Source organism: Moschus berezovskii, chromosome 14, assembly GCF_049115385.1.
Source record: "Moschus berezovskii isolate FMDL1 chromosome 14, NW_MosBer_1.0, whole genome shotgun sequence".
NCBI lineage: Eukaryota > Metazoa > Chordata > Mammalia > Artiodactyla > Moschidae > Moschus > Moschus berezovskii.
The window spans coordinates 80,336,233-80,363,583 of record NC_142473.1 but is presented as its reverse complement, the minus strand read 5'-3'; the positions used below and the strand labels follow the sequence as shown (position 1 = coordinate 80,363,583).

The following is a 27,351-nucleotide window of genomic DNA, read 5'->3' as shown; positions in this document are numbered from 1 at the left end:
AATTGTAAGAGATCACCCAGTAATTGTGTCACCCTGCAAGCTTTAGCTTATTGAGCCCATTTCTTATAGGGTGCCACATTATCCACGATTAGAAAAATAGTAATAAATCTGGGGTTTTAATATTGTAAAGATTGTCAGAAGGTTTTGAATCACTTCTGGTTTGAATGAGCTCCCATCATCTGTTTGCTGGTTCTAAGACTTTACGATTCTGGTTTGTTTTTGCTCTGCATGTATGATTGAGCTGAATATGTGTGCCAGTAAGTGGAGGAGCTGTGGACCCGCGTTCAGCTTCCGCTTAAGTCTGCAGTATTAAAGTGCTCCTTTTGTTGCACGTGCTGGTCTTGCAGACTCTGGAGAGCCTTATCAAATGCCGCCAGTTGGTGCCGCTGGTATGAAAGCACAGGGGAGCTCTCATGTGGAAGGTTAATGGAGTGTAATTATAAAGAAAAATGAACTGCTCAGCTGCTCTGTCTCACTCTACCTGCACCAGGAGTGACACGTGCTCTGATCTTTTATAAGCCCTGGAGCAGAGGTTCAACCGCCTACAATTGTGACAGTATAACTGTCACACAAACAAACACCCCGTGACGTATAGGTGTGCACGCCTATGTAGGAACGATTCCTTCCTGTTAGAGAAGCGTCGGGAAAGGAGCACCTTCAACCACCAAGAAAAGCTGCTTGTTAAACATTGTGCTTTCGTGTCACTTCTTCTATTCCACTCAGTTTGTTCCGTTTTCTTTTCCTGAAGATGCTTTCTCCCTTCTGATTAGTGGCAAGGCTGACAGCCTGCACACGAGTAGGTTCATTCCACTGTAGCCATCAGACAGAGACCCTTGCTTTCTCCGGGCAGGTCTGTCGTTCTTGCCCTCACCACTGTCCTTAAATCAACTGCGTCCTTCTAAAGGAGATGAAAACAGCCGTCTCCTCTCATTCTCGGCATCTGAGCAGAGGAGGCTGTAGGAAGCCCGGATGCCATCTGATGGGTCTTTCTCCTCGGATGTCCATATAGCAGTGACTGTTACACACATTTCTGGGGGCTTGCGATGGAGTTAGATCCTTAGGTCCTTTGGATGAAAATATCACAGGAAATGTTTAGAAAGGAAAATGACAGCTGGGAGGTACAAGGACAGAAAAGGACCAAGGAGACATTCAAAGGGTGTGATTAATGGACAGATCTGTGTTACTCGTATGTCACATTGCCGGTGAATATAGCGAATCCGTCCTGCTACTGGAACATCTGAAGGGTAAGCAGAGCTGGATTATAGAGCCGGGTTGATTGAGTGCTTTTGCCAGCTCAGCACAGAGTTGAAATAAGGTGTTGCAGAACGATGCCACAGCAACAAAACCCCTGACATCTTGTTCTTACCGAGTCTAAAACATTACCACTCCTGGTGAGGCTGTGCTGCCTACTGAGATAAGTAAATTCAGCGTCACATACATTAGGCCTGTGGAGACTAAGCAGAAGTGATGGCTGTGTCACTTGCACAGCAGTCTTATTGACTGAACCCTGGTCTTGCATGGCGGGTGGGGGAGGGGCAGCCAGGATTCCTAGTAGCAGCTCTGAAAGCAGGGAGGCTGATTTGAAAACCTCTCTGTTTGGTTTATGTTATTTCTCCAGCCCCTTTGCATATGGATTTTGATCATCTGTGCTTTATTTTAAAAGCAAAATAGTTGTATAGTTTAAATGGCAGCAGGATAAATCTGTTAGTGAATAAAAATTTTAAATCTAACGATATTAGTGGTGTGTAAAGTTTGCTGTGATTTGCTCCCTTAAATTCTGGAACCCAGTTTTTACCCAGTTTATATGTTGCCAGGCTTCACAGGTGGCACTAGTGGTTAAAGAATCCGTCTGCAGTGCAGGAAATGTAAGAGACGCAGGTTCAGTCCCTGGGTTTGGAAGATCCCCTGGCGGAAGGCACAGCAGCCTCCTCTCCAGTATTTTTGCCTGTAGAAACCCATGGACAAAGCGTGGCGAGCTGTGGTTCATAGGGTTGCAAACAGTTGGACACAACTGAAGCCACTTAGCATGCACGCACATACATGTTGCTAGCATCCATTAGTGAAAGTCACTCAGTCATGTCTAACTGTGTGCAATCTCATGGACTGTACAGTCCATGGAATTCTCCAGGCCAGAATATTCGAGTGGGGAGCCGTTCCCTTCTCCAGGGTATCTTCCCAGCCCAGGAATCGAACCCTGGTCTCCTGCACTGCAGGCAGATTCTTTACTAGCTGAGCCACAAGGGAAGCCTGTTATGTTTATTAAATTGAAGTCATTGCTCCAGAATTGAAGTTTTTGGCTTGAGGTATAAGGTTAGCAGCAGAATCTTGAAATCATCCCTCGTACTGCAGAGGTGAAGAAGCATGTCATTCTTGTCGGGTTGTTCGTCCTGTATCCCTCCTCAGCTGCCAGAGAGAGTATCTTTGATGACAGAATTACAGTTTTCTGGCCTTTCGGAGCAGATTATCTAGGACATCGCAGTCCCTTTAAGAACATTCTGAGTTCTTCTGGTGCGCAGAGCCCATAGGAAGTCTTTCTTAGGAGGGCCACTCTCTGTGCAGCTTGCTCCAGACCCGTCTGTGAGCCATCCATGCCTCATCTCTGACTGTCCCATTTCCCACCTTGACCATATCCGCGGGAACCTCTCCTGCTTGGCACCTTCAGGTTGCTGTGCAGGCCGTTCTTCCTTGGCTTTCAATGACCTGTCTTTGTTTCCTGGCAGTTACTATATCTAGAGACTGATGCCCAGCAAAGTACTTTCTCCCCCTGGCAGATCTCCCCACACCAGTGTACTCCACTTTTAGACAGTCCACTTGGATGTCACCCAGCCTCCTGTCAACCCTAGAAGGACTGGCTCAGACAAACGAGCTTCAGCTCTTTGTTCAGTGAACAGAGCTTCATTCAGACTAGTTTTCTAGGGGAGAGGAAGTCCATATTCTAGTGCCCTTTTTACTATGAAGTAACTGCATAACTTTTGGCTAGTCATCAATCACCTCAGTGTCCCTGTCTAATCAGAGACAGTTGTCTTAATTCACCCCACACAGTAGTGAGAATCTTATTTGATAAGAGGGTATGAGAATTTACAAATACAAAGTGCTGTATGAACGTATGATTGCTTAAGCTAAAAGAAGCACACCATTAGGGAAATATTTGTGAAAATTGAATCACTTTTCATTTAGGGTTCACTCAGAAAGTAAGATTCTTGAAAAATTATTAATGAATACATATGTTTATAACATGGATTCCTTTCTCTTAATCATGTAAACTAAATGATTTTGAAAAATCTGGAGTACTCAGAAATGAGAACCAGTTAAGTATAGGAGATGTTTTTAGTGTTGTGGTCGGATTCCAAGTCTGGTGATTACATTTTGCTTACTGTAATTCCCCAGGCAGCTTCATCAAGGTAGTTTTCATTTTTCTGACCTCTGCGGTGTGGCTGTTTAAACGGCTGCTTTCTTCAGTCCTAGAAACTGCTGCGGTTCAGTGGTAGAGAACTGATTCCAGCTCATTCTTAGGTTGGTGTTACATGGTAGGGAGGAGGGTAAATTGTCTCCAAACAACTTGAAGCTGTTTGGATAAAATTGGCACAATTATGGAACATATTATTACTAAATTTTTTGTTCTTTTATATTTCGTGTATTGTTGTCTGTTTCTCTTAAGATATTTTTCTCAGTACCCATTTATCACTTGCTTTTATGTCTGCGCTTCTTCCCACTGAAGTCTCAACCCAACCGTTTAACAATGATAAATAAGGTTTTGATTAACAGGAAAGCCATTTGAATTTTGGGGTTATCTGAAATTCTTTTTGACTCACCTTTTACTGTTGAAAAATTTCCTAAGTGATGACTGATCCCTTTCCTAGTAACTATACTTCAGTGAATGTAATTACTGTCTAAAAGTTGAATACTGGTAACCCATGAACTTAGTCTAAGTAACAAAGATATTTTAACAGTGTTAAAAGCAGTTCTTGTATTAGTGCTTTTAGACAGGTCATCCCCTCTCCAGTTGACTGTAGTCCCCAATACTCCCTATTATCTCATATCTGGGCTGCTTCATTCACATGCGTTACCTGCTTGACCCTTGTTCGTGAGAATGTTCAGTCCTTAAATGAAACTGTTCTTTAATGATTTGGCCTCTTTGCAGTGTGTCAAGATCATCATTGTGGGCATTACTAGTTTTCTGTGTACTGTGCTTATAGAGGTGAAAAGTAAAGATCATGAGATTGTATTCTTGCTATTTAGAGACTCACAGATTTGTAAACAGAAGAAATATTGAATACTGAGTGGAGAAACTGAGACCAAGATCAGGTAAATAACTTACCCAAGGTCACAAACAAATAGTATATTAATAGATGTGAGAACTTCAGGTTCTTACCAGCCAGAAAGTAATGTGGTGAAAGATAGAAATTAGGTATCAGGAACTAAAACTTTTAAGTCTGACTCTGTCCCCAACTTGAGGCCTAGGTCCAGTCCCTTAGCTGCTCAGAGCCTTACTGTCTTACCTAGCAGGTAATAGCTATTTGATATTATTATTGTTGTTTTTATCGTAATCACTCACATTACACTGTATCTAAAAATCAAGAGACTACTGTGGTATATTCAGACAGTGAAATATTATATATGGGGATAAAAAGACATGGAAAACCAATATGTATTACTAAGTGAAAGAAGCCAGTTTGTAAAGGCTACCTACTGTATGATTGCAACAGATGACATTCTGGAAAAGCCTAAATTATGGAGATAGTAAAATGATCAGTGGATGCCAAGGGTTGAGGGGTGCAGAGTTAGAGCACAGAGGATTTTTAGGGCAATGAAACTATTCCATATGATATTACAGTAGTGGATACATGTTATTATATATTTGTCAAAACTCATAGAATGTATAGCATTAAGAGTGAATGCCAAACCCTCCTACACTGTTGGTGAGAATGTAAATTGGTGCAGCCACTATGGTGAACAGAATGGTGGTTTCTCAAAAAACTAGAAATAGAGCTACCATTGTTGTTCAGTAGCTCAGTGGTGTCCGACTCTTTGTGACCCCATGGACTGCAGCGCACCAGGCTTCTCTGTCCTTCACCGTCTCCCGGAGCTTGCTCCAACTCACGTATGTCGAGTTGCTGATGCCATCCAACCATCTCATCCTCGTTGTCTCCTCCTGCTGCCTTCTGTCTTTCCCAGCATCAGGGTCTTTTCTAACGAGTCAGTTCTTCGTATCAGGTGGCCAAAGTATTGGAGCTTCAACTGTAGCATCAGTCCTTCCAATGTATATTCAGGATTGATTTCCTTTAGGATTGACTGGTTTGATCTCCCTGCAGTCCAAAGGTCTTTCAAGAGTCTCCTCCAACACAACGGTTCAGAAACATCAGTTCTTTGGCACTCAGCCTTCTTTATGGTCTAACTCTCACATCCATACATGACTACTGGAAAAACCATAGCATTGACTAAGTGGACCTTTGTTGGCAAAGTAATGTCTCTGCTTTTTAATATGCTGTCTAGGTTGGTCATAGCTTTTCTTCCAGGGAGCAGTGTCTTTTAATTGCATGGCTATAGTCACCATCTGCAGTGATTTTGGATCCCAAGAAAATAAAGTCTGTCACTGTTTCCATTGTTTCCCCATCTATTTGCCATGAAGTGATGGGACCGGAATGCTGTGATCTTCATTTTTTGAATGTTGAGTTTTAAGCCAGCTTTTTCACTCTTCTCTTTCACCTTCAACAAGAGGTTCTGTAGTTCCTCTTCACTTTCTGCCATAAGGGTGATGTCCTCTGCATATCTGAGGTTATTGATATTTCTCCCGGCAATCTTGAGCTTCATGCAGCCCAGCACTTCACATGATGTACTCTGCCTTGATGTACTTTTTTTTCCCAGTTTAGAACCAGTTTGTTGTCCCATGTCCGGTTCTAAGTGTTGATTCTTGACCTGCATACAGGTTTCTCAGGAGGCAGGTCAGGTGGACTGGTATTCCCATCTCTGTAAGAATTTTCCTCAGTTTGTTGTGATCCACACAGTCAAAGGCTTTAGCTTAGTCAATGGAGCAGAAGTAGATGTTTTTCTGGAATTCTCTTGCTTTTCCTGTGATCCAGTGGATGTTGGCAGTTTTATCTCTGCTTCATCTGCCTTTTCTAATTCCAGTATGAATATCTGAAAGTTCATGGTTTATGTACTGTTGAAGCCTAGCTTGGAGAATTTTGAGCATTTCTTTGCTAGCGTGTGAAATGAGTGCACTTGTACAGTAGTTTGAACATTCTTTGGCGTAGCCCTTCTTTGGGATTGGAATGAAAACTACCTGTGATTTGATTGAGAGCTGCCATATGATTGAGCATCCCACTCCTGGACAGATACCTGAAGAAAACTCTGATTCGAAAAGATACATGCACCCCATGTTCACAGCAGCACCATTTACAGTATCCAGAAAGACATGGACACAGTGTAAACGTCCATTGACAGATGAATGGATAAAGATGATGTGGGGTGTATATATACAGTAGAATAATACTCAGCCATAAGAAAGAATGGATATATGATTGGCGGCAACATGGATGGACCTAGAAACTACCATACTTGGCGAAGTCAGTCAGACAAACACAAATACATGACACCACTTACGTGTGGAGTCTAAAATATGATGCAGATGAACTTATTTGAGAAACAGAGTCACAGACATAGAAAACCAAAGGGGAAGAGGCAGGGATAAATTAGAGTTTGAGATTAGCAGATACAGACTACTATATATAAGACAGATAAACGGCAAGGTCCTACTGTAGAGCACAGGTAACTGTAGTCGGTATCTTATAATAACCTGTAATGGAAAAGAATATGTATGTATAACTGAATCACTTTGCTATACATCACAAACTAACACAACATTGTAAATCAGCTATACTTCAATTTTAATAAAAAGAGTGAACTCTGGTTTAAGCTGTGGATTTGGGGTGATAATGATGTATCAGTATAAGTTCATCAGTTTTAACAAATGTACCATTCGGATGGGACTGCTGATATAGGAGGTTATGGGTAGGGGAGCAGGTAATATATGGGAATTCTCTGTATTTTCCACTCAGTTTTACTGTGAAGTTAAAATTGCTTTAAAAAATTAGGTCTATCACAGATACATAGAGCAAACTAGTGGTTACCAGTGGGAGGAGGGAAGAGGAAGGGGTAGTATAGGGGTGGGAATTAAGACATACAGGCTATTAGGTATAAAATAAGCTGAAAGCATATATTGTACAGCACAGGGAAAATAGTACATATTTTATAATAACTATAAATGGAATATACTCTCTAAAAATTGTGAACCACTATATTGTACACCTGTAACTTATATCATATTGTATATCAAGTATACTTTAGTAAAATATTCAATAAATTAAAAAATATAAACAAGACGACAATAAAAAATTAAGTCTATTTATTTTCATATCCAACTTGTCAGGCCCTTCCACTGCTGGGTGCAAGGGTTCCATCCCTCACCAGGGAACTAAGGTCCCACAAGCTGCGTGATGCAACCAAAAAAGATTAAAAAATAAAATCAAACAACAGCAAAAACAAACCAAGAGACATGTCTTATGTTTAGTGAAGTGTCCTCTTCTCTTTGACCCTCACTATTTTGTTGGATGTGGAAACTGGAAAACAGTGTGGTAAGGAGTGAGCTACACCTTCAGGACTGAAAAGTATGCTGCTGCTGCTGCTGCTAAGTCACTTCAGTCGTGTCCGACTCTGTGTGAGCCCATAGACGGAAGCCCACCAGGCTCTCCCGTCCCTGGGATTCTCCAGGCAAGAACACTGGAGTGGGTTGCCATTTCCTTCTCCAATGTGTGAAAGTGAAAAGTAAAAGTTAAGTCGCTCAGTTGTGTCTGACCCTTAGCGACCCCACGGACTACAGCCTACCAGGTTCCTCCATCCATGGGCTTTTCTAGGCAAGAGAACTGGAGTGGCTTGCCATTGCCTTCTCCGGAAAAGTATGCTAAAGAAGATAAAACAACAAATCATTTTTACTGTGGCCATACAATCTTTTCTAAACATTAGAGTTATGTGCTTGCATATGTGTGTGTGTTTGTAAAGACTATAAATACTTGTGTAGAGGTTTGTGGGTTGGATTTAGTCATTTTCATAGCTTGTGAAAAATGTTTTTCTTCACACTTAAGATTTAATACAAATTAAAATTTCTTAACGAAATGCTTTGTTCATGCTTTTCTCCTGTATTGCTAAATCTCTCTCTTTTTAATTAAAATTTCTAGTATTGACCGTTTAAAACAAAGAAAAACCAAACCTGCTCTGAAATTCTGAAAGATGAGTTTAGGTTTCTTCTGTTTCTGTTGCAGAAAACTCAGACTAAATACGGAGTAATGCAAATCATCCTTTGTCACGTGTCTTGTAAGGTCCAATCCCTTGATTAACTGTCCCTCATCTTGGCAGCCTACGTAGGTGATAGAATTGCTTCCTCTGTTGTTTTGTGCGGGGTCTTGTCAGAAAGTATATTTATAAACTGTTCTTTTTTTTTCTTTAAGTGATTATAATGAATATTTAGTGATAAAATACTGAAGCTGAACACTTTGAAATTAAGAGATATTCATTTAGTAGCTTTGGAATATTTTAATCTGTGTGTTTATGCTATTATGGTAGATGATAAAAAAATATGTTATTCAGGTTGTACTTTCACTGCATACTTACTAATACAAAATATCAGTGTTTAGTGATTTATAAGCCCTACTTTTGTTTCAGTGTGAGGAAAGCATTACATTTTGTCAGAAATATTTTATAACTGATGTATCCTGCCTGACACAGTATATTATTCTAATGCTTTTCTCTTTTATCTCATTTAAGAAAAAAGCTGCAAAACTGAGGATTGTTAAAAGATATCCTCGTCTTTGGGGTTGATTGATGCATGACTCAGTATGCGTATTCTCAGAATTTGGTTAGATAGCCTGTTATATTTACCTCTCCTAGAATCTGATTCTGTCGTACGTTTCTGTGCATAAAAGGCTTCCTACATTATCTCAAATTGTACCCAGGGCTTGAGTCACCAAAACAGTCTGTTTTATCCGAGCAGTATTCTGTAAAATAATAGAGGTTTTGGGTTTTGTTCTTCCTTTTCCCTCCCCCCATTTTAGGATCATTATTGTGCTTAAATTGTATTTTCATATCCAACTTGTCAGGGACAGCTACTGTGCAGCCATTTCCAATCATACTTCTTTTGTGAGGAGAGCCACAGCAGCGTCAGGGCAGAGCAGTGAGAGGATTTCTGTAGTGTATGGGACAACTCTGACATTAACAAGGCAGCGCTGCCTTTCAAGTTGTGGGGTTGAGCCGTGGGACCATGAAGGACAGGCTGGTGGTATGTGGAGGTTCGTAACAGATAGTTACAGAGGGCCACGCGTTGTTCTGAACTGGAGCTTAATTTACAGACTAATAGCCTGTGTGTCATATCTCACTGTGGTACAAACACAATGATTCGGGCACTTTTTTTTATATTAGCAAGCAGCTAAATTGTACAGATTATAAATGGTTGTTACAGTTTTTTTCTACTTTTCACATTACTGTATCTAGGTCTTTGCTGGGTCAGGTTACATTTAAATTGGACATCTATTTTATGTATTCAGAATATGGTCCTGAACCACTAATAGAGGTAGAAGAATCTGGGCTGTACTAGATTTCTGCACAGGAAAATATTCTGTACTGTGTTTGATTTCTGAGATAAAAAGGCAACAGGTAGCATTTTCTTTCTGAATCCTGTACTTTGTTTGGTGATTCTCATTTTTTAAGAAAATAGCATAGTTTGAACAAGCATAAAGTGTTTGGCTAGATGTTAAAAATAAAATGATTGAAAGATAATTGACATTGACAAGAAAAATCACATTTAATTAGCTGTTGCTCTGAGCTTAAAACTCATACTAGAGAAATTGTATTATTCATTGGTTATCATCTCTGCTTTTCACATTGCCCTTGACAATTTCCTAGGCACTCCCCACCATTTATTCACTTGATCCTCAGCATTTTTCTGGAGCAGGCAGGACAGTATAGCTTAGTACTTCAAAGAAATAGAGAACTTAAATGCAAGCCAACTGGGTTCTGATTTTGGCTTCCTTCCTCTTTTATTATGGATAAAATATGTATTATTATTTTATATAACTACCATTCCCAGCATGCAGTGCTCTTTTTTAGTCTCTCTTTGTTGATGCTGTTTTCTCCCAGCATCTGGGTGTGTTACAGATTGAAACACTGTAGATCTCCAGGGACTATTCTCTCTTGAGTCAACAGCTACACTCTTTCTTGTTTGATGCAAATTAAAGATAAGTGTTTAGGTTCTTATTAGAAAGGTTCATGGATTTAGACAAAGTTTGACTGTAGCTGTCTTGGCAGTCTTTTATAGTCCTGCATAGGGAGTTGGGGGAAGGTGGGGTTGAGTTTACCTATTAGAGCGTGAATGAACTATTATAAGAAAAAAAGTAAACTGCATTTCAATCAGGCTGTCAAATAAAAGATCTAATCCCCAATGGAAATGGGATATAAATCCCATTGATATGAATAAAAGGTCTAATCTCCTGTGGGGATGAATGTAAAATCTATTGATGTAAATATCAGTGTGTGTGTGTGTGTGTGTGTGTGTGTGTGTGTGTGTTGAAGGAAGAGTAAACCCCAAAGAATATTTTTTTAATTAAAGAAGCCAAAGTCTAATCATTATCATGACATATGCATTCTCTACCATCTGTTAAGCATCCATGTAGAGAATTTTGAACTTTACAGGAAAAAACCCTGATAATTCCAACTGCTGCTGTTCCTTAATTCATCTAAATTGTACTGTACAAATTCTGTGACACCTTGCAAAACTGTAAAATATCTATGTTCCCAACTCTCTAAGACCAAACAAATCTTCTTTAGTAGACAATATACACAGTTCATGTATTAGATGAGGTGTAGATACTATGCGGGCAAACAGCTAGTGTTTCTCAAGAATATATTCCTTTTAAAAGAGGCTTTTAAAGTTAGATGCTATTTTTCTAATTCTAATGCTGAAACTGAATGTCGGAGTGTTTGGGGGAAACCTCCTTGTGCCCTACAAAATGAATGAAATGTAATTATTTTTATCTGAGTATATGTGAATATTTAAATATATGTGTGTATTTTATCTATCCATCTATATTTTTCTTTCAGCTGCTCTGTGCAGTTTACTGGATCTTAGTTCTACAACCAGGGATTGAACCTGGGTCCCAGTGGTGAAGGCCTGAGTCCTAACCACTGGACCACCAAGGAATTCCCCTAAGTATATTTTTATAAATGCTGCCTCCAATATTCCTCCTTCTGCTTCCCTGTCAGAAATCTGTTCCTTGTGTCTCCCCTGAACATTCCCTCTATTAACTTCAGTATGTATCTTCCCATTAAATTTCAGTTTTAACATCAAGACGGAACTTATTTTGAGTTTATTGCTTCTTTTCCATTTTTTTGTTGTTGTTGATAAAATGGCAGAATCGTCACTTAATTTTCTATTTCCTTTAAATAACATGTAGCTTTTGCTCTGGATTGTAATTTTGTCATTGATGTTATGCCAGTAACATACCCTGTTCTTTAGAGAATAATTACATGGCAGCATTCTGAAGACTCATCTGCTCTTTCTTACCTTTTCATTGTTATTGAGTATTGGTGTTGCTTATAAATGCAGTTGATTAATTCTCAGTTGGACAGTAGAAAGTGCTCTTTTAATCCTCTTTTCTCTTTCTGAATTCTGATTTTATTAACAAATGTAAATTTCTCTGTGTTAGTTTTTCTGCCACAAAAATTTAGTACCCCGCTTTCATTTGTGCAGTTGCTAAGTCTGAAGACCTGGACAGTCTTTTCATTGCATTTTAGGTATGAAGATGGGTGACTTTCTGGATTTGTGAAAAGTTACGTGCCTCTATCAGTTACTGGTGTGAAGGGGCAGGGTTATATTTCCTCATTGTGTGGTTGATCACGGAGGAAAAAAGCCGAAGTTTTAAGGCAATGCTGTGTAAGAAGATGTTTGAGTGGGTGTGGCCCTCTCATAACTGTTGCACGAACAGGTAATGCTGAGTGGAACACAAGCGAGCTGAGTGACCGTGTGGAAAAATAGAGCCTTGAAGCACAGTGTCCAGTTGGGGAGGGCAGGGCTTGTGTCTGGGCTTGCTCTTGAGTGAAGCTTTCTGAAATTTGTGTGAGGGTTTGATGGGAATAAATTGGTGGCTTGAGTGGAAGAGTAGACTGTTCTTCCACCACTCCATCCCCTTGTGTATTGACAAAGGTCATGGCTCTTGGAATGATTGACTTACATAGCAGAAGAATGAACCCGATTTTCTGTTGAACTGAGCCTATAAACTTCTGTGTTTTTCTTTGGGGTCTGTCTTGCTGTCCTGTGAACACGTTGATGGTATTGCTGAATGTCACAATATTTATCACAGTGACTGCCTGTCTCAGAAACTGTGACTTCACATGTCAGGGACTCTGAACCCTTCTGCCTGAACAAGCCCTGGTGAAACCTAGTGATGCGAATGTCAAGGGAATCGGAGGCTTGGAATCACTTGCTGGGTTTCTGGAGCACTTCCTGACAGATGACTTGAAGGGGGCAGTACTAGCCATTCTGGATGTCTGGCACACTGGCCTATTGTTTATAGAAAATATATTAAGGAGGGAAGATAACAGATTGTTAACTTTTTCTGTCTCCTTTCTGCCTTCATTCTTTCCAGCTTTTCCTTTTTCAATTCTTTTGTCCTTCCTCTTCTCCCTCCTTTTTTTGGAGAAGGAAATCGCTGGTTTTTTGTTGTTGTTCAGTTGCTGAGTCGTGTCCAACTCTTTGCCACCCCATGGACTGCAGCACGACAGACTTCCCTGTCCTTCACTATCTCCTGGAGTTTACTCAAATTCACGTCCACTGAGTCGGTGATGCTATCTAACCATCTCATCCTCTGCTGTCCCCTTCTTTGGCCTTCAGTCTTTCCCAGCATTTAGTGAGTGACGAATAGCCAGTTTGTGAGACTTTGCCTTTTCTCGAAGCTTCGGGATGATGTTCCAAGATAATTAGCAATGTTTAAGTTGAATATATGTGAATAACATTGAAAATACCTAGTTGCTTATGCCAGTATAACCTTCATCCATGACCAGCAGAAGTCATGATTTCTTTGTTTAAAACACACAATAGCAAGAGTATATAGGCTCACTACCTGTGAAGATGAGAGACTGCTTACTTAAGAACTTTGACCTCACAAGCTGAGACTTACGAAGCACTGTAGCTGTGTTCCCTTACTGCCCCCCAGAGCTGTACAGGCCTGGATCGGGGTCTTATTGGAGTTAATGGAATTATCGTCATTTGCCAGAGCTACGAGACTGAACTAGAACAAGCCTGGATGTGGAACCTGGAAGAGCCAGCTACTGCGCAGGGCAGCTCTCCTTTGTTAGCCGGCCCTTACAAAGAGTGTGCAGGGTCTCTGCTCGTAAGGAAGAAGCACCTCCACTCCAGAACTCATCTAACTTTAGATCGTTGGTTTTCAGAGTGCAGTGAATAGGAGTTTACTTGATGTAAAGAATCAACCTGAACCTTCATTAAAAAAAAAATCCATGCACAGCTATATGCTGGATATCCTTCTTGTCTTCTGGTGAACACAGCAAGGACTGCCGGGGCAATGCATTTCTGAGCGGCTCTCTGAAATATGCTAGCGCCTTCTTTCAAAGGAAGCATTGCACAGCTCATATGCTCTGACCTGTGTCCAGTCTGCACAGTTCTGTTTTTTCTGTTTTTCCCTCTGCTCGGGGACTGATAACGTTTGCAGGTGTTATCCCCCCTCCCCCTCCCCTCCCCTCTCTGTTTCAGGCCCCGGGGAGGAACAGTTGTGACTGCCTGGTGACTCACTGACTCCCATGGTCCTGATTCTGGTTCTGATTGGTCGTCACCTTGCTCTAGCCATATGGCTGCAGAGTACTCTAGCCTGCGTCCCTTTTTTTTTTTTCCCCTACTGTTCCCTTCTGTTGTACAAAACACGAGGAATGGGTTCTGAGCTTTGTCTCTTGCTTCTAGTTTAACCTGGTTAGGCAGTAAGTGGAAGAGCACAGTGTATTTCCCAAGGATGGCTGGAGAGGAGAAAAACACCTTTTCCTTTTGTGCCTGGTACAGTAATGATTTAGTTTCCGGTGCTGTTTTTGTTCAAAGTATATTTTTTGGCAGATATCACATTTATATTTGTATTGTTTCTCCTCCTCCCCCTGCTCTGAGCTGGTAGGTTTATTTTTGTTTTGGTAAAGATTCTCTCGGAGAAGGCAATGGCAAGCCACTCTAGTGCTATTGCCTAGAAAATCCCACGGATGGAGGAGCCTGGTAGGCTGTAGTCCATGGGGTCGCTAAGGGTCGGACACGACTGAGCGACTTCACTTTCACTTTTTACTTTCACACATTGGAGAAGGAAATGGCAACCCACTCCAGTGTTCTTGCCTGGAGAATCCCAGGGACGGGGGAGCCTGGTGGGCTTCCGTCTATGGGGTCACACAGAGTCGGACACGACTGAAGTGACTTAGCAGCAGCAGTAGCAAAGATTCTCTAGTCCCTTTCTTTAGCTGCTGGTGCTGCACTTTAACTAGTTTGTTAATATGTTTAATTAATGCTGATTAATATGTTTGGGAGGGGGACTGAAAGCAGCTCTAAATAATTATTTAATTGTTAAATGTCTAAATGTTTTGGCAGTCACCAAGTAATAAAATCTACATGTGATGCTCAGAATTATCCGTAGCACCACTGCTATTACTCTCCTTCTCTTAAACTATACCCATTCCATTACTCTGCCTTCTATATTTGAGAAACAGGATTTTGAAGACTTGTAAGTTATTTTTATAAGAATTTTATATCTTTATTAATTTGCATTTTTCGTATTCTGCAGATGGTTTCTGGAAATACTTTGAACTCTGCATGTTTCTTTTTTCTTTTTAATGTTTAACTTCTCAGAGAGGCAGTGCTAGCAGAGTGTAAAGTATAGCCTACTCTCCCTTCACCGGCCTTTATATGATATTTTCATTACCTAAAAAGAATCAATTAAAAAAAATTTTTTTTTTGGTCAAGAATGTATTTTGTATTGGCTTAACATTTAAAAAAAATCCATTTTGTAAATATCTTAATGTTCAAGTAGGTTAAGCACATTGCCTGCAGGTTTGGCTTCTTTAGAGAGTATTGTGTAGTGAAGTTGGTTAGAGTCATAAGCAGGAATGTGAAAATCAGCCTGGCCCTTACGGTTTCACTTAACCCCTCATTTAGCGATCTTTATTTACTTCTTCTTCTCTATTTAAAATCTATTTTAGAAAATAGCAATCTGCTTTTGTCAGAAGTAACAAACCTTAGCTGGTGAACTCACCTCAAAAGTGTAAATGAGGAGTGCTGCTTAGACTTTCTTCCAGCCATTAGGGCCGGAGAGTCAGAGCCCAAGTCAGGCCCCACATGGTTAGTGGACTTTCTCTGAGCCATTTGCCAGTCTTCAGCAGCCATTTGCCGCTGCTCCACGCATCACGTGAAGAGATTCACGTAGCCACGTAGTTCTAGATGCAAAGTTTAGTCTGTGCCTGCAGACTACCTTTGTTGAAATGTAGTATTATAGTAATGAAGGTTTCTGAACACACCATTTTCTTTGATTTCAATAAAGACAGGGAAAAAATTTATTTAAAAATTTCATCCCATGTACTCAAAACCCTACTCTGCCTAAACAAAGTTTTCGTAATCCTGTTACATGAGTTCCCTGTTTCAGTAACTTAAAGTCTCTGTTGTATATATCACATAGTGCTGGGATCAAGGCTTCTTGAAGTCTGTTTAATGTTTTAAACTGGGGTACATACATGATGTTTGTTTGATTAATAAAGCTTAGTATGACTGATATCTATGTTATCAGATGCAAAAGAAAAAAATGACCAGCAATGTACACCACTAATAATTCTGAGTACTTTACATGAGGCGTTTTGGTACTTGTAAGAGTCTTAAGGTTATTGTTAATTACCTCATTTTATAGAACAGGAAATTGAAGCACAGATAGCTTATATGACTTGACCAATGTCATATAACTGGTAAGTAGCAGAACTAAAATTTGAGTTGAGGCAGTTATTGACTGTGCCAAAGCCTTTGACTGTGTAAATCACAATAAACTGTGGAAAATTCTGAAAGAGGTGGGAATATCAGACTACCTGACCTGCCTCTTGAGAAACCTATATGCATGTCAGGAAGCAACAGTTAGAACTGGACATGGAACAACAGACTGGTTCCAAATAGGAAAAGGAGTACGTCAAGGCTGTATATTGTCACCCTGCTTATTTACCTTATACGCAGAGTAGTACATCATGAGAAACACTGGGCTGGAAGAATCACAAGCTGGAATCGAGATTGCTGGGAGAAATATCAATAACCTCAGATATGCAGATGACACCACCCTTATGGCAGAAAGTGTAGAGGAACTAAAAAGCCTCTTGATGAAAGTGAAAGAGGAGAGTAAAAAAGTTGGCTTGAAGCTCAACATTCAGAAAACTAAGATCATGGCATCTGGTCCCATCACTTCATGGGAAATAGATGGGGAAACAGTGGAAACAGTGTCAGACTTTATTTTTGGGGGGCTCCAAAATCACTGCAGATGGTGATTGCAGCCATGAAATTAAAAGAGGCTTACTCCTTGGAAGGAAAGTTATGACCAACCTAGATAGCATGTTAGAAAGCAGAGACATTACTTTGCCAACCAAGGTCTGTCTAGTCAAGGCTATGGTTTTTCCAGTGGTCATGTATGGATGTGAGAGTTGGACTGTGAAGAAAGCTGAGCGCGAATTGATGCTTTTGAACTGTGGTGCTGGAGAAGACTCTTGAGAGTCCCTTGGACTGCAAGGAGATCCAACCAGTCCATCCTAAAGGAGATCAATCCTGGGTGTTCATTGGAAGGACTGATGCTAAGCTGACACTCCAATCCTTTGGCCACCTCATGTGACGAGTTGACTACTGGATAAGACCCTGATGCTGGGAGGGATTGGGGACGACAGAGGATGAGATGGCTGGATGGCATCACTGACTCCATGGACATGAGTTTGAGTGAACTCTGGGAGTTGGTGATGGACAGGGAGGCCTGGCGTGCTGCGGTTCATGGGGTCGCAAAGAGTCAGACACGACTGAGCGACTGAACTGAACTGAACTGAGTGTGTCTCCAGAGTCATGTATTTACTGCTACTTTAAACTGTCCTTCCAGCCCAGCACACCAAGTAATAATAGTCAAGGAGTCTCAGCTCTGCTATGTGCCCTCTTTCAGCTTTTCTTCTCATCTGTGGCTCAGCTTCCCTTTATAGACGAAGTGTTTCTTATGCCGTGGGTTCCTTCTCAGTTGTCTTAATCTGTTGTGTAAATTTTAGGTGTAACAAGTTTTAGATTTAGCTGGTTCCAGAAAAGCTGTCAGGGGCATATAATTGCTGCCTATTTCTCTACAGCTGATAGAACAATATTCTAATAGATTTTATTCTTTTTTGTCCTCATTTGGTAGAAAAGAGTAGTTGAACAGCTACGGAAGAACCTGATAGTAAAGCAAGAACAACCAGACAAGTTCCAAATACAGCCATTGCCACAATCTGAAAACAAACTACAAACAGCACAGCAGCAACCACTACAGCAGCTACAGCAGCAGCAGCAGTACCACCACCACGCGCAGGCGGCTGCCTCCTCCCCCAGCCTGACTGCGTCACAGGTACGCGTGTGGACGGGCGCCCCGCGCTTCGTGCTGTGGGCTGACCTGTCACCGGTCATGGGGAACTAGGTCCTGTTTCAGCCTGTGCTGACAAGCTGAACCAGCGCTGAACAGAAGTTGTCTTGGTTACTCTTTTATACTGTGTCTGCGATAACAGTCACTTGGAATTCATTGGCATAAAGAAATAACGTTACCAAGGAGTAAAAGTTAAAATGATTTCCTATGTGTCCAAAGAAGGGGAAAAGGTAATCAAAAGTCACGTCTCTGTGTTAGAGCAGAATTAAAGTCTTATTTTGAATTTCCCAAAGTGTTTATTTACATTTGTTCTAAATGTCTCTGTGACTTGACATCCTCAAGAATTGTTTTTCTGGAATGCTTAGCAGTTGGTGTGGAACTATTCCAGAATCAAAGCCCATGGGACCAGTAGAAAGACGCATTTAGAAGGTGATATATTTCATATAAATGAAATATTCACTTCCAAGTTCATATTCATCTCATATGAGAATATGTGTTTGTTCTCATACAATGAAGGAAATCTGAAATGGAAGCTCCAGGTCAAAAATAGCACTAAGGAGTGGAAAGCTTAAGAACATTCTAATTGGTATAGCTGTGCAAATAAATGATTTTACTGAAAAGGGCATTTATACTACCACATAATGTAAGAATATCAAGGCATTCAAGACACACAGAAAGGGTGTATTTAGGAATGATTCAATTAAGAGAAATAATCAAGCTTGATCTCCACACTCTTATATGTAGGATGGGCATACCTTTTAAAATGGGACTCTTCAACAGTGGCTCTTGGTCTTTGGAGGTCACAGACTCCTCTAAGACTCTGTAAAGCCATGGATTTCCTCCCCGGAAAAATACACATTCACACCTAATACAGCCATTTTTGTACATGGTTTCAAGGATTTGGGGATATTCTGAAACCTAAGCATGGACACCGCTCACCCACCAACACCATCTCCACCATATCTTTATAAGTAGAGCAAAAGATTTTAGTGTACTTGGTTAGTCACTGTTTACATACATTGGACTGGTTCATATACAATATTCTGCAAATGCAGAAAAATACTGAAGATTTCTGAAGGCAGTTAACACTTGATAGAGGTTATATTATAACGTTATACTGGCACTCTTCTAAGCGCTTACATGTACAATGTGCACAGTCCTCACCCCAGCCCTCCTAGGACAATATTATTATTATTCTCTCTGATATCTAGATAAGAAAACTAAGGCACAGAGAAATTAGTAATTGTGTAAAATCGTGTGAGTGTCACGTGGTGGAGCAAAGATTTGAACCCAGGTATTCTGACTGAAAAACCTGTCCATTTGCTACTATAAACTGCTATACAATGTCCGAGAGAGAAATACTGACATTATATAAAATGCCAAAGAAGGAAATATGAAGAGTCCCCATTGTAAATCAGGTAGCTAGAGTGGCTTCCATCATTTTTACCCTGATCTCCAAGGCTATTTGGAAATGAAGCATTCAAACTGACTTTAAAACCCTCCCCCCTCCCGACCAGGACTTGTGTTTCTTCTAAAAGGTTGCCTATCAGTTTACTTCTTTTGGAGTTTTTAACAGTTGGATTGGTTGTTCTCTTTCCGAAGTACAGTTTGATCAGAAAGTGTTTACATGGAAGGAGTTTGGTACAATTCATTTTTTCCTGGTACTAGGAGTTTTCTCTATTAATCCATGGAAACTTTTTCTTTAAGTACCATTCCATATTGCACAAATCAGAGGAAATACTTACCTAATACTTAAACAATGGCTAATCCCTTCCCTGTTAATCTGAGTTCCGTGCTGGTTTAGGATGGCAATAGTAAGGGGCCCGGGGCTATTCCCAAAACTGTGGGCTCTCCATCTGGTGGCCTATCTGATAATTTAACTGATTTAACTAAGCTTGTTTTATATTGCTTTTTTTTTTTTTTTTAATGATAAAAGCCAAAAGATCTTCAAGTTTGGGGGTTTTGTTTTTATAGTAAACTGTCCATCATTATTTATTGGGTGCTCCTTATATGCTAGCTTTTAGTATACAGAGAGGTAGTGATGTCTTAGCAACTGAACAGCAACAACAGTGTACTTGCCTAGAATCTGGTAAACTATAATAATTATTTTCATTAATTATGCAAATATTTATTGAGTCTCTACTATATGCAAGCCCTGTGCTGGGCACTGGAGAGGACAGATTCACAAATAAGACAGGGTTTCTGTCTTCAAGAACTTAAAAAATTTAGAAGAGAGGAAGATGTAAACAACTAACAAGAAAACAATGAAAACACCAGTGAGGAGCTGTGAAAATGCTCCTCAGAGAGTGCTTCATAAAGAAGGTGGTTTTGGATCAGGGCCTTGACAGATAAGAGAGTCCAGTGATGGAGCAGAGGGGAAAGAACATCACAGTGCTGAGAGCAGTGTGAAGAAAAGTATGGACAGAAGGGAAACGTGTGCCTTGGGAATAGCAAGGAGCCTGACGTGGCTGGAGCTTGGATTCCAGGAAGTGGTGGAGAAGGGAGATAGAGCCAGGAAGTAGGAAGAGGCTAGCTTGTGGAAGCTCTCCAACGTGTGGCAGAACTTTGGGGTTTTTTGGCAGTCGTAGGGAGTCATTAAAGGTTCATGAGGTCAGGGACAAATGGGAAGTTTAATGTATGGCATATTCTAAATGTTTCAGTCCAGAAAGGATTAACTGTTAATTTAGCGGAGAAGACACTAGGAAGAGCAAGCGTTTTATTCTAAGTTGGATGATTAGCATGTGCCAAGGCTAGGGAGAGAAAGGAAACAGGGGAAGGAAACCAGCTCCCTTTACTTAGCTAACTCCAACTCATGTTTGCATGTATATTTTGAAAATTTTCAAATCTACAGAAAACAATGAAAGAACAGTTGAACACAGGTGTACTCTTCAACTTATATTCACAACTCTGTCATTTTAAATGAATACAAGTGTAAAGAAGCCTGCAATTAATAAAACCAAACAGAAAATAAACCCTTTTAGACAAAAGGGAGTGGAATTCTACTGATAGAATTGTCCAAGTGTACAACGGTTACCTTCCATTCAAAACTAAACCATCGATCTGAAATAGATGTGGAAGGTAATTAGAGCCCATGGTAATAATCGCTCTAAGTTCTGATTTGTACTTTGGAGCTGGTCTTTTTAAATCCAGTTCCTTATGCTTTGTAGCCACTAGCCACATGTGACCGTAAAAAACCAATAACTTAGCAAAAAAAAAAAAGATTTTGCTGTTGGTACTTCTTGCCATGTATTTTCTGCATTAACTTCTAGTTCATGCAGTTTTGGTTTTGTCCATAAAGAACCCCTTCATGAAACTGGGAAAACTGCTGTCATCTGTTGAAAGAGATCATACTTGGACCGCATCAGCCAGTCAAGGACTAATCACAGCTTCCATAAAAATAACTTTCTTTGTTTGGGGGCACCTTTCCTGTCTGTGTCTTCTCTTCCTCCTGCCAGAACAACTCAGAGGTTTTCATTAGGTTTGGATATCAAAATTTTAGATTCTCTTTGTCATCTAGACTCAGAACTCCAGGATCAGTTTGTGTTCCCTAGTACTTAGAATAGAATAAGCACTAGACCAGGAGTAAAGAGCTAAGCAGTACCTGTGGCAATACCTGGTGTCAGTAAATGCTTAGCAAATATATTCATCAAAAGCTTTTCATCAGAACATATAGTACTAGGTCTTGTGCCTTTATATGCAAAGAGAGCTATATAGCTGCTAGAAGACATGGAGTGAAATTAGCTACAACTAAATATTTCTAAAGTAGAATAAAAATGCTAATGTGAACACACTTGTTAGAATTCAGTGCATTTTAGTGTTATAGTTAATGGTAAGTATATAATACAGTTTGGTTTGAGGTTTTACTCACTTTTTAAGAATAATTATTCAGAAAATTGATAATGACTTAACCGGAACCAAGCATATTTCAAACAGCAGTATACTGACCCTCTTCTAAAGTAGTACAACATGCACGAATGTTTTTAAAATCCGTGTCAGTGAGTTCTGCTGATTATAGCTTTCCTTCTACAACTCGTGGTGGTACCAGGATTGAGTGCCATCTGGTGTGGCTTGCTCACCACTTCAGAAGTTCTGTGTATTTGAATGTTTTAAATTGAAAGATAGAACTAATATCACACTGGGTTAAAAACAGATATTAAGATAGCTGGTAACATAAAGTCAGTCCTCGCTGCTGTACTACTGTAACATTTCTGACGATAAGTAGCATTTCACTTTTATTTGGTTTTCATCACTGATAGGCAGTGGATGGCCTGCTACCTCCCAAGATAAATAATAATTATCCGTGTTTCCCCTTTTACTCCCATTTCACAGTGGAGAGGACAGTGGCAAGGAAGATAAGCCATCTTGTATCATTGACTAAGGGAAGAGGAAACATATTTGGGTGATTTTAATTGTAGGCATCAATAAGGATCGCCAGTAATTCTCAATATGGGATAGATGAGGTCAGCTTATTACATTTTTTTGGTTAAAAAAGCGTGTTAAAAAGTTAGATAATACTTGCAAGTGTGTTGTCATGCAAGTGTTTAAGGCAGAAAAATTACTTAAGACCAAATGACTTAAGAACTTGCATAAACACTGAAATAGATATTCACAAAGGAATTTGTTCCAGTCTCTTTCAGGGAGAGTGGGGTCCTTCGCCCTGGTTGAGGGCAGCACTTGTCCAATAGAACTTTCTGTGGTGTGGAAAGCGCCACTGGCCAGTTTGGTAGCCGCCAGTCACATGAGGCTGTAAACACTTTCAGTGTGGCTAGTGTGACTGAGGAACTGATACTTTAATTTTTATTTTGTTTTAATTAAATTTGAATACCCACATGTGGCTATTAGCTATTAAACTGAACAGGGCAAGTACAGAGTAAGAAGAAAAAGATGAAATATGATAATATTAAAATGAGAACCAACAAATTAGACCAGGTATATTTTCATGTTTCTCAAACATCTCTATGTTGAGTGACTAGTAACATTTGATGGATGTATGTGCCATGAAATGAGATTGTTTGTATTTTCTTCTTTTGTAGCTGGCTCCTTTAATTATGCTAATAGAAAAATCTAGAAAAATACAGCTCCAGAGCTGCAGTAGTGCTTGTGGAGCATCGGTGAAGTCCTCTCACCTTAGTTCAGACTCTGATCTATCAGACTTTCTGAAACTCAGGTGTTTGTTTCCACCCCATCACCTTTTTCTGGGTCTTTAATCACTTCAGCAGCAGTCCTTCAGAGAAAAGATTGTTGGTAGTGACTCATATCCCTTTGGTATCAAGAGCTGGTATTTACTATACTAGTTGGTTAATAGGTTTCATTATCTAGAATTGGGGGTTTACTGCCTTTGAGGCAACAATTGTACTAATTCTCATGTGAGTTTCCTTTCTTCCTCTCCAAGGTGACACTCAAAAGAATTAAAAGACACTGACTGTCCTTTTATTCCAGCCTTTGTGTCACAGAGGGCAGATAACCAGAATTATATGATAAGTTTCTTCATATTGATGAGGTTGTAACAGTTAAAGAGATGGTGTGTACCTCATTGATTTGCAACTTTTGCAAAGTTTAAGTTGAGAACAAGCAAAAATTAAAAAAAAAAACACAGAAGAAATAGTTGCACTCATATTCTCTATCTGTAAACCCACTCCTTTCCTTGTTGAAAATCCTTCAGCCATATTATCTGGCAGTTATTACTGTAAACAGACTTGAAGCTAAATTTGAGAACTCTGGCAAACCTGATGTTGTCTTGCCCTGTAGTAAGAACTGTGCTCTGTGTACACAAAAGAAATGTTACACCAAAAAGCTTGACTGATTATGAGAACCATTGCTTTGTTTTCTTCTGGAGGTTAGCATTTTGTTTAGTGGGATGGCACTTCAGTGTCCTAATATCTGTTCTCCATGTCTCCTAGAAGACTGTAACTACAGCTTCTATGATTACCACAAAGACACTACCTCTCGTCTTGAAAGCAGCAACTGCGACCATGCCTGCCTCTGTTGTGGGCCAGAGACCTACCATTGCTATGGTGACCGCCATCAACAGTCAGAAGGCTGTGCTCAGCACTGATGTGCAGAACACACCAGTCAACCTCCAGACGTCTAGTAAGGTCACTGGGCCTGGGGCAGAGGCTGTCCAAATTGTGGCAAAAAACACAGTCACTCTGGTAAGCCAGCAGCTGCTACTCATGTGTGCCCACATGAGAGGGTTCAGGATATGTGTTTGTAGAGTTATATCCATGTTACGCTCCTGCTGGATTTTTCAGTCTCCATCAGTCTTCTACCATACCAAACTCGCTTTGGGGGCCGACGTGGGAATATGGCATTCCTACTATCTATAAGGGCTTCCCTGGTGGCTCAGACAGTAAAGAATATACTTGCCATGCAGAAGACCTGGGTTCAGTCCCTGGGTTGGGAAGATGCCCTGAGGAGGGCATGGCAACGCACTCTAGTATTTGAGGCTTCCCTGGTGGCTCAGACAGTAAAAAGTCTGCGGTGTGGGAGGCCCAGGTTCAATCCCTGGCTTGGGCAGATCCCGTGGAGAAGGAAATGGAAACCCATTCTAGTATTCTTGCCTGGAAAATCTCATGGACCGAGGAGCCTGGCAGGCTACAGTTAATAGGGTTGTGAAGAGTCGGACACGACTGAGCGACTAACACACACACACAATCTATTTAAATAATTGTAGAGGTGTCCTGACACCAAGGATGGCCAAAGTATGACTTGACTTAAAGAGGGAAAATGCCCTTCCCAGAGGCATGTATGCGGTTTCATGTATCTCTTCCATCCTGTCCTGTGACATCCAGTCCTCCCTGTGACACTTGAGTACGCTGGCACTATGCTACTAATTCAGGGGAAGTGCCCTGCTCAGTTTGTTTGGTTCACTCTTCCTTGAAATTGCACCCAGGAAGTACTGGAGTTAGTTGGGGCACTTTAAAAATGTTTAAGAAACATAAATAACAGTGTCCATTCCAAGGTCCATCAGTAAAAAACGACCTCTGGAAGGAAGAAGTTCTTGAACAAAAATTGTTCTTAAGATTTCTAGGGTAAAACCATCTAAAAACCAATGTTTTCAGAATATATCCAAATTGCAGTTTAAAGGTCCGTTCTTAAAGTGGAAGCTAAGGGCTCTTGGTGGCTTTCGAATAATGACCAGTGGTGAGTGAAGAGAGGGCCTTAAAGGGAGGCTCTGCTTCTTATCCAGGAATCTTTAGGGAAGCAGCCAAATAACTCAGCCAGATGCTGAGAGCTGGAGAATTCTCTGTAGGAAGAAAGCCATTCATTGTTAGGTAAAACTCTTATATTAGGAAAAAGCCCATCTGTCCAGGCTGAAAATTTGATTTTACTTTGGAATCAGTGTTGACTTTTAAAATACACAAGTGCAAGAGTTCTTGAATGTCAAAGGAAATCGTCTAAGATTGCTGAGTCTGTTACGTTCTACATTAGCTATATAAGGAAACAAAAGTGATTGGTTCACTTTATGGGGCAAAGCATGCAAGCAGGAGAATAAGAAAGTTTCTTGCTGCTGCTGCTGCTGCTAAGTCACTTCAGTCGTGTCCGACTCTGTGCGACTCCATAGATGGAAGCCCACCAGGCTCCCCCATCCCTGGGATTCTCCAGGCAAGAACACTGGAGTGGGTTGCCATTTCCTTCTCCAATGTGTGAAAGTGAAAAGTAAAAGTGAAGTTGCTCAGTCATGTCTGACTAGTAGCGACCCCATGGACTGCAGCCCACCAGGCTCCTCTGTCCATGTGATTTTCTAGGCAAGAGTACTGGAGTAGGATGATGTTAATTCAGATGGTTAATTCTCCAGTGAAAGCTTGTAGAAAATATTGTCTGATCGAGAGACTAGTGATGCTGAAAATCCTTTAAGAATACCGAGCTTTAGCACTATTTACAATAGCCAGGACAAGGGAAGCAACCTAAATGTCCATCGGCATCTGAATGGATAAAGAAGATGTGGTACATGTATACAATAGAATATTACTCAGCCATAAACAGAAACAAAATTGAGTCACTTGTAGTGATGTGAATGGACCTAGCATCTGTCATATAGAGTGAAGTCAGAAAGAGAAAAATATCACATATTAACACATATATATGGAATCTAGAAAAATAGTACCAATGAACCTATTTACAGGGTAGGAATAGAGACACAGATGTAGAGAATGGACATGTGGACACTGGAAGGGGAGGGTGGGACAAATCGGAAGAGTAGCATTGACGTGTATACACGACCACATGTAAAACAGAGCTAGTGGGAAGCTGCCGTATAGCACAGGGAGCTCAACTTGCTGCTCTGTGATGACCTTGAGGGGTGGGAGGAAAGCTCAAGAGGGAGGGGATATGTGTATACGTATAACTGATTCAATTTGTTGTATAGCGGAAACTAACACATGTTGTAAAGCAGTTATACTCTTAAAAAGGATGCCTAGCTTTTATTTTATATTGAATAATTATTTTCCCCTCTGATTTGTCTTTCTCATTTTTTTTTAGCAGGTTCAGGCAACACCTCCTCAGCCCATCAAAGTACCACAGTTTATCCCCCCTCCTAGACTCACTCCACGTCCAAACTTTCTTCCACAGGTGAGTAAATCAGTGACAAGCCCAGTGTTGGGTTAGGTGAGACAGGAATCCTTGTGGACCCTTTCGAAGCAGCCTGTAATGCACCTGTCAATTCAGCTGTATTCAGATCCCACTTAGCAAAAGATTCTAGCTGCAGATCCCTGTACCATGAAGAAGCCTTTTTTTTTTCTTTTGGCTACACCACACAGCATGTGGGATCTTAGTTCCCTGACCAGGGTTCGAAACCATGCCCGTTGCAGTGGAAGTACAAAGTCCTAACCACTGGACCACCAGGGAAGTCGCTCAGAAGAAGCTTATGTTACCATCAGGGGTTTTTTTTAGCAGTGACAAAGGGCTGAAGCAGAGGAATGCATGGAAAGGGAAGCTGTCTTCAGTCTAATTAAGGCAGCGCCATTTTCAACCTTGTGACATTGACTTACCGGAAGAATTTAGCCAGAACTGCCTGCCAGTGGGGAAGGGATGCAGGTCTCACTTCTCTCCGCCACCCGTGAACCCCGTATGCTGAGGAGAGTAGGGAGGAGACAGTAGCAACCCAGCTAGTAGAAAGCATTCTGTTCTCTGGAAAGTGATGGCACTGAGCATTATACTGAAACACAAAGTCTTGCTAATAAAGACTTAGACTAGGAATCTGCTAGGAAACCCAGACCCAAGCAATACTGCCCACATTCTCATGAGAGCATTCTTCTAGCAATTGGGCTGAACTCACCATTCTCATGACAGACTACCAGGATTGTCCCAGTATGGATTTTGATGGGGAGTTGACTTGCGTGGTAGAAAGATTGGGTATTCCTCTCTGAGGCCTCAGCTTTCAGATAAAGAGAGAAGGGAAAGGAAGTGTGTGGTCAGTGGCCATTAGTGATTTCTGAATTGCCTTGGGCGGGGGATGGGCAGGGCTAACATAAGACAAGTCAGTGATTTATCAGGTAAATGCTTAATGCTGTAGGTATCAAAAGGGCCCTAAGAACTATGGATATGAGGGTTTCAAGATAGTTCTCAGCCTCATGCAGCTTCCGACACATGTACGGCAATCACTGTGTCCACTGATGCTTTCAAACTGTGGTGCTGGAGAAGACTACTGAGA

At 40.7% G+C, this 27,351-nt stretch overlaps 1 protein-coding gene across 12 annotated transcripts in view; it reads left to right on the top strand.

Annotated features, from left to right (window-relative positions):
* PHF21A (PHD finger protein 21A) overlaps positions 1-27,351 on the top strand; it is a 187,746-nt gene that overhangs the window by 126,498 nt on the left and 33,897 nt on the right. For 10 of the 12 annotated variants that reach the window (XM_055423927.2, XM_055423926.2, XM_088843278.1 and 7 more), the window contains 3 exons: positions 17,484-17,684; positions 23,600-23,851; positions 26,181-26,270. In XM_055423927.2, the coding sequence (XP_055279902.1) occupies positions 17,484-17,684; positions 23,600-23,851; positions 26,181-26,270 (543 nt within the window). The remainder of the gene's footprint in view (positions 1-17,483; positions 17,685-23,599; positions 23,852-26,180; positions 26,271-27,351) is intronic. The other 2 variants (XM_055423934.2, XM_055423936.2) reach the window with 2 other exon arrangements.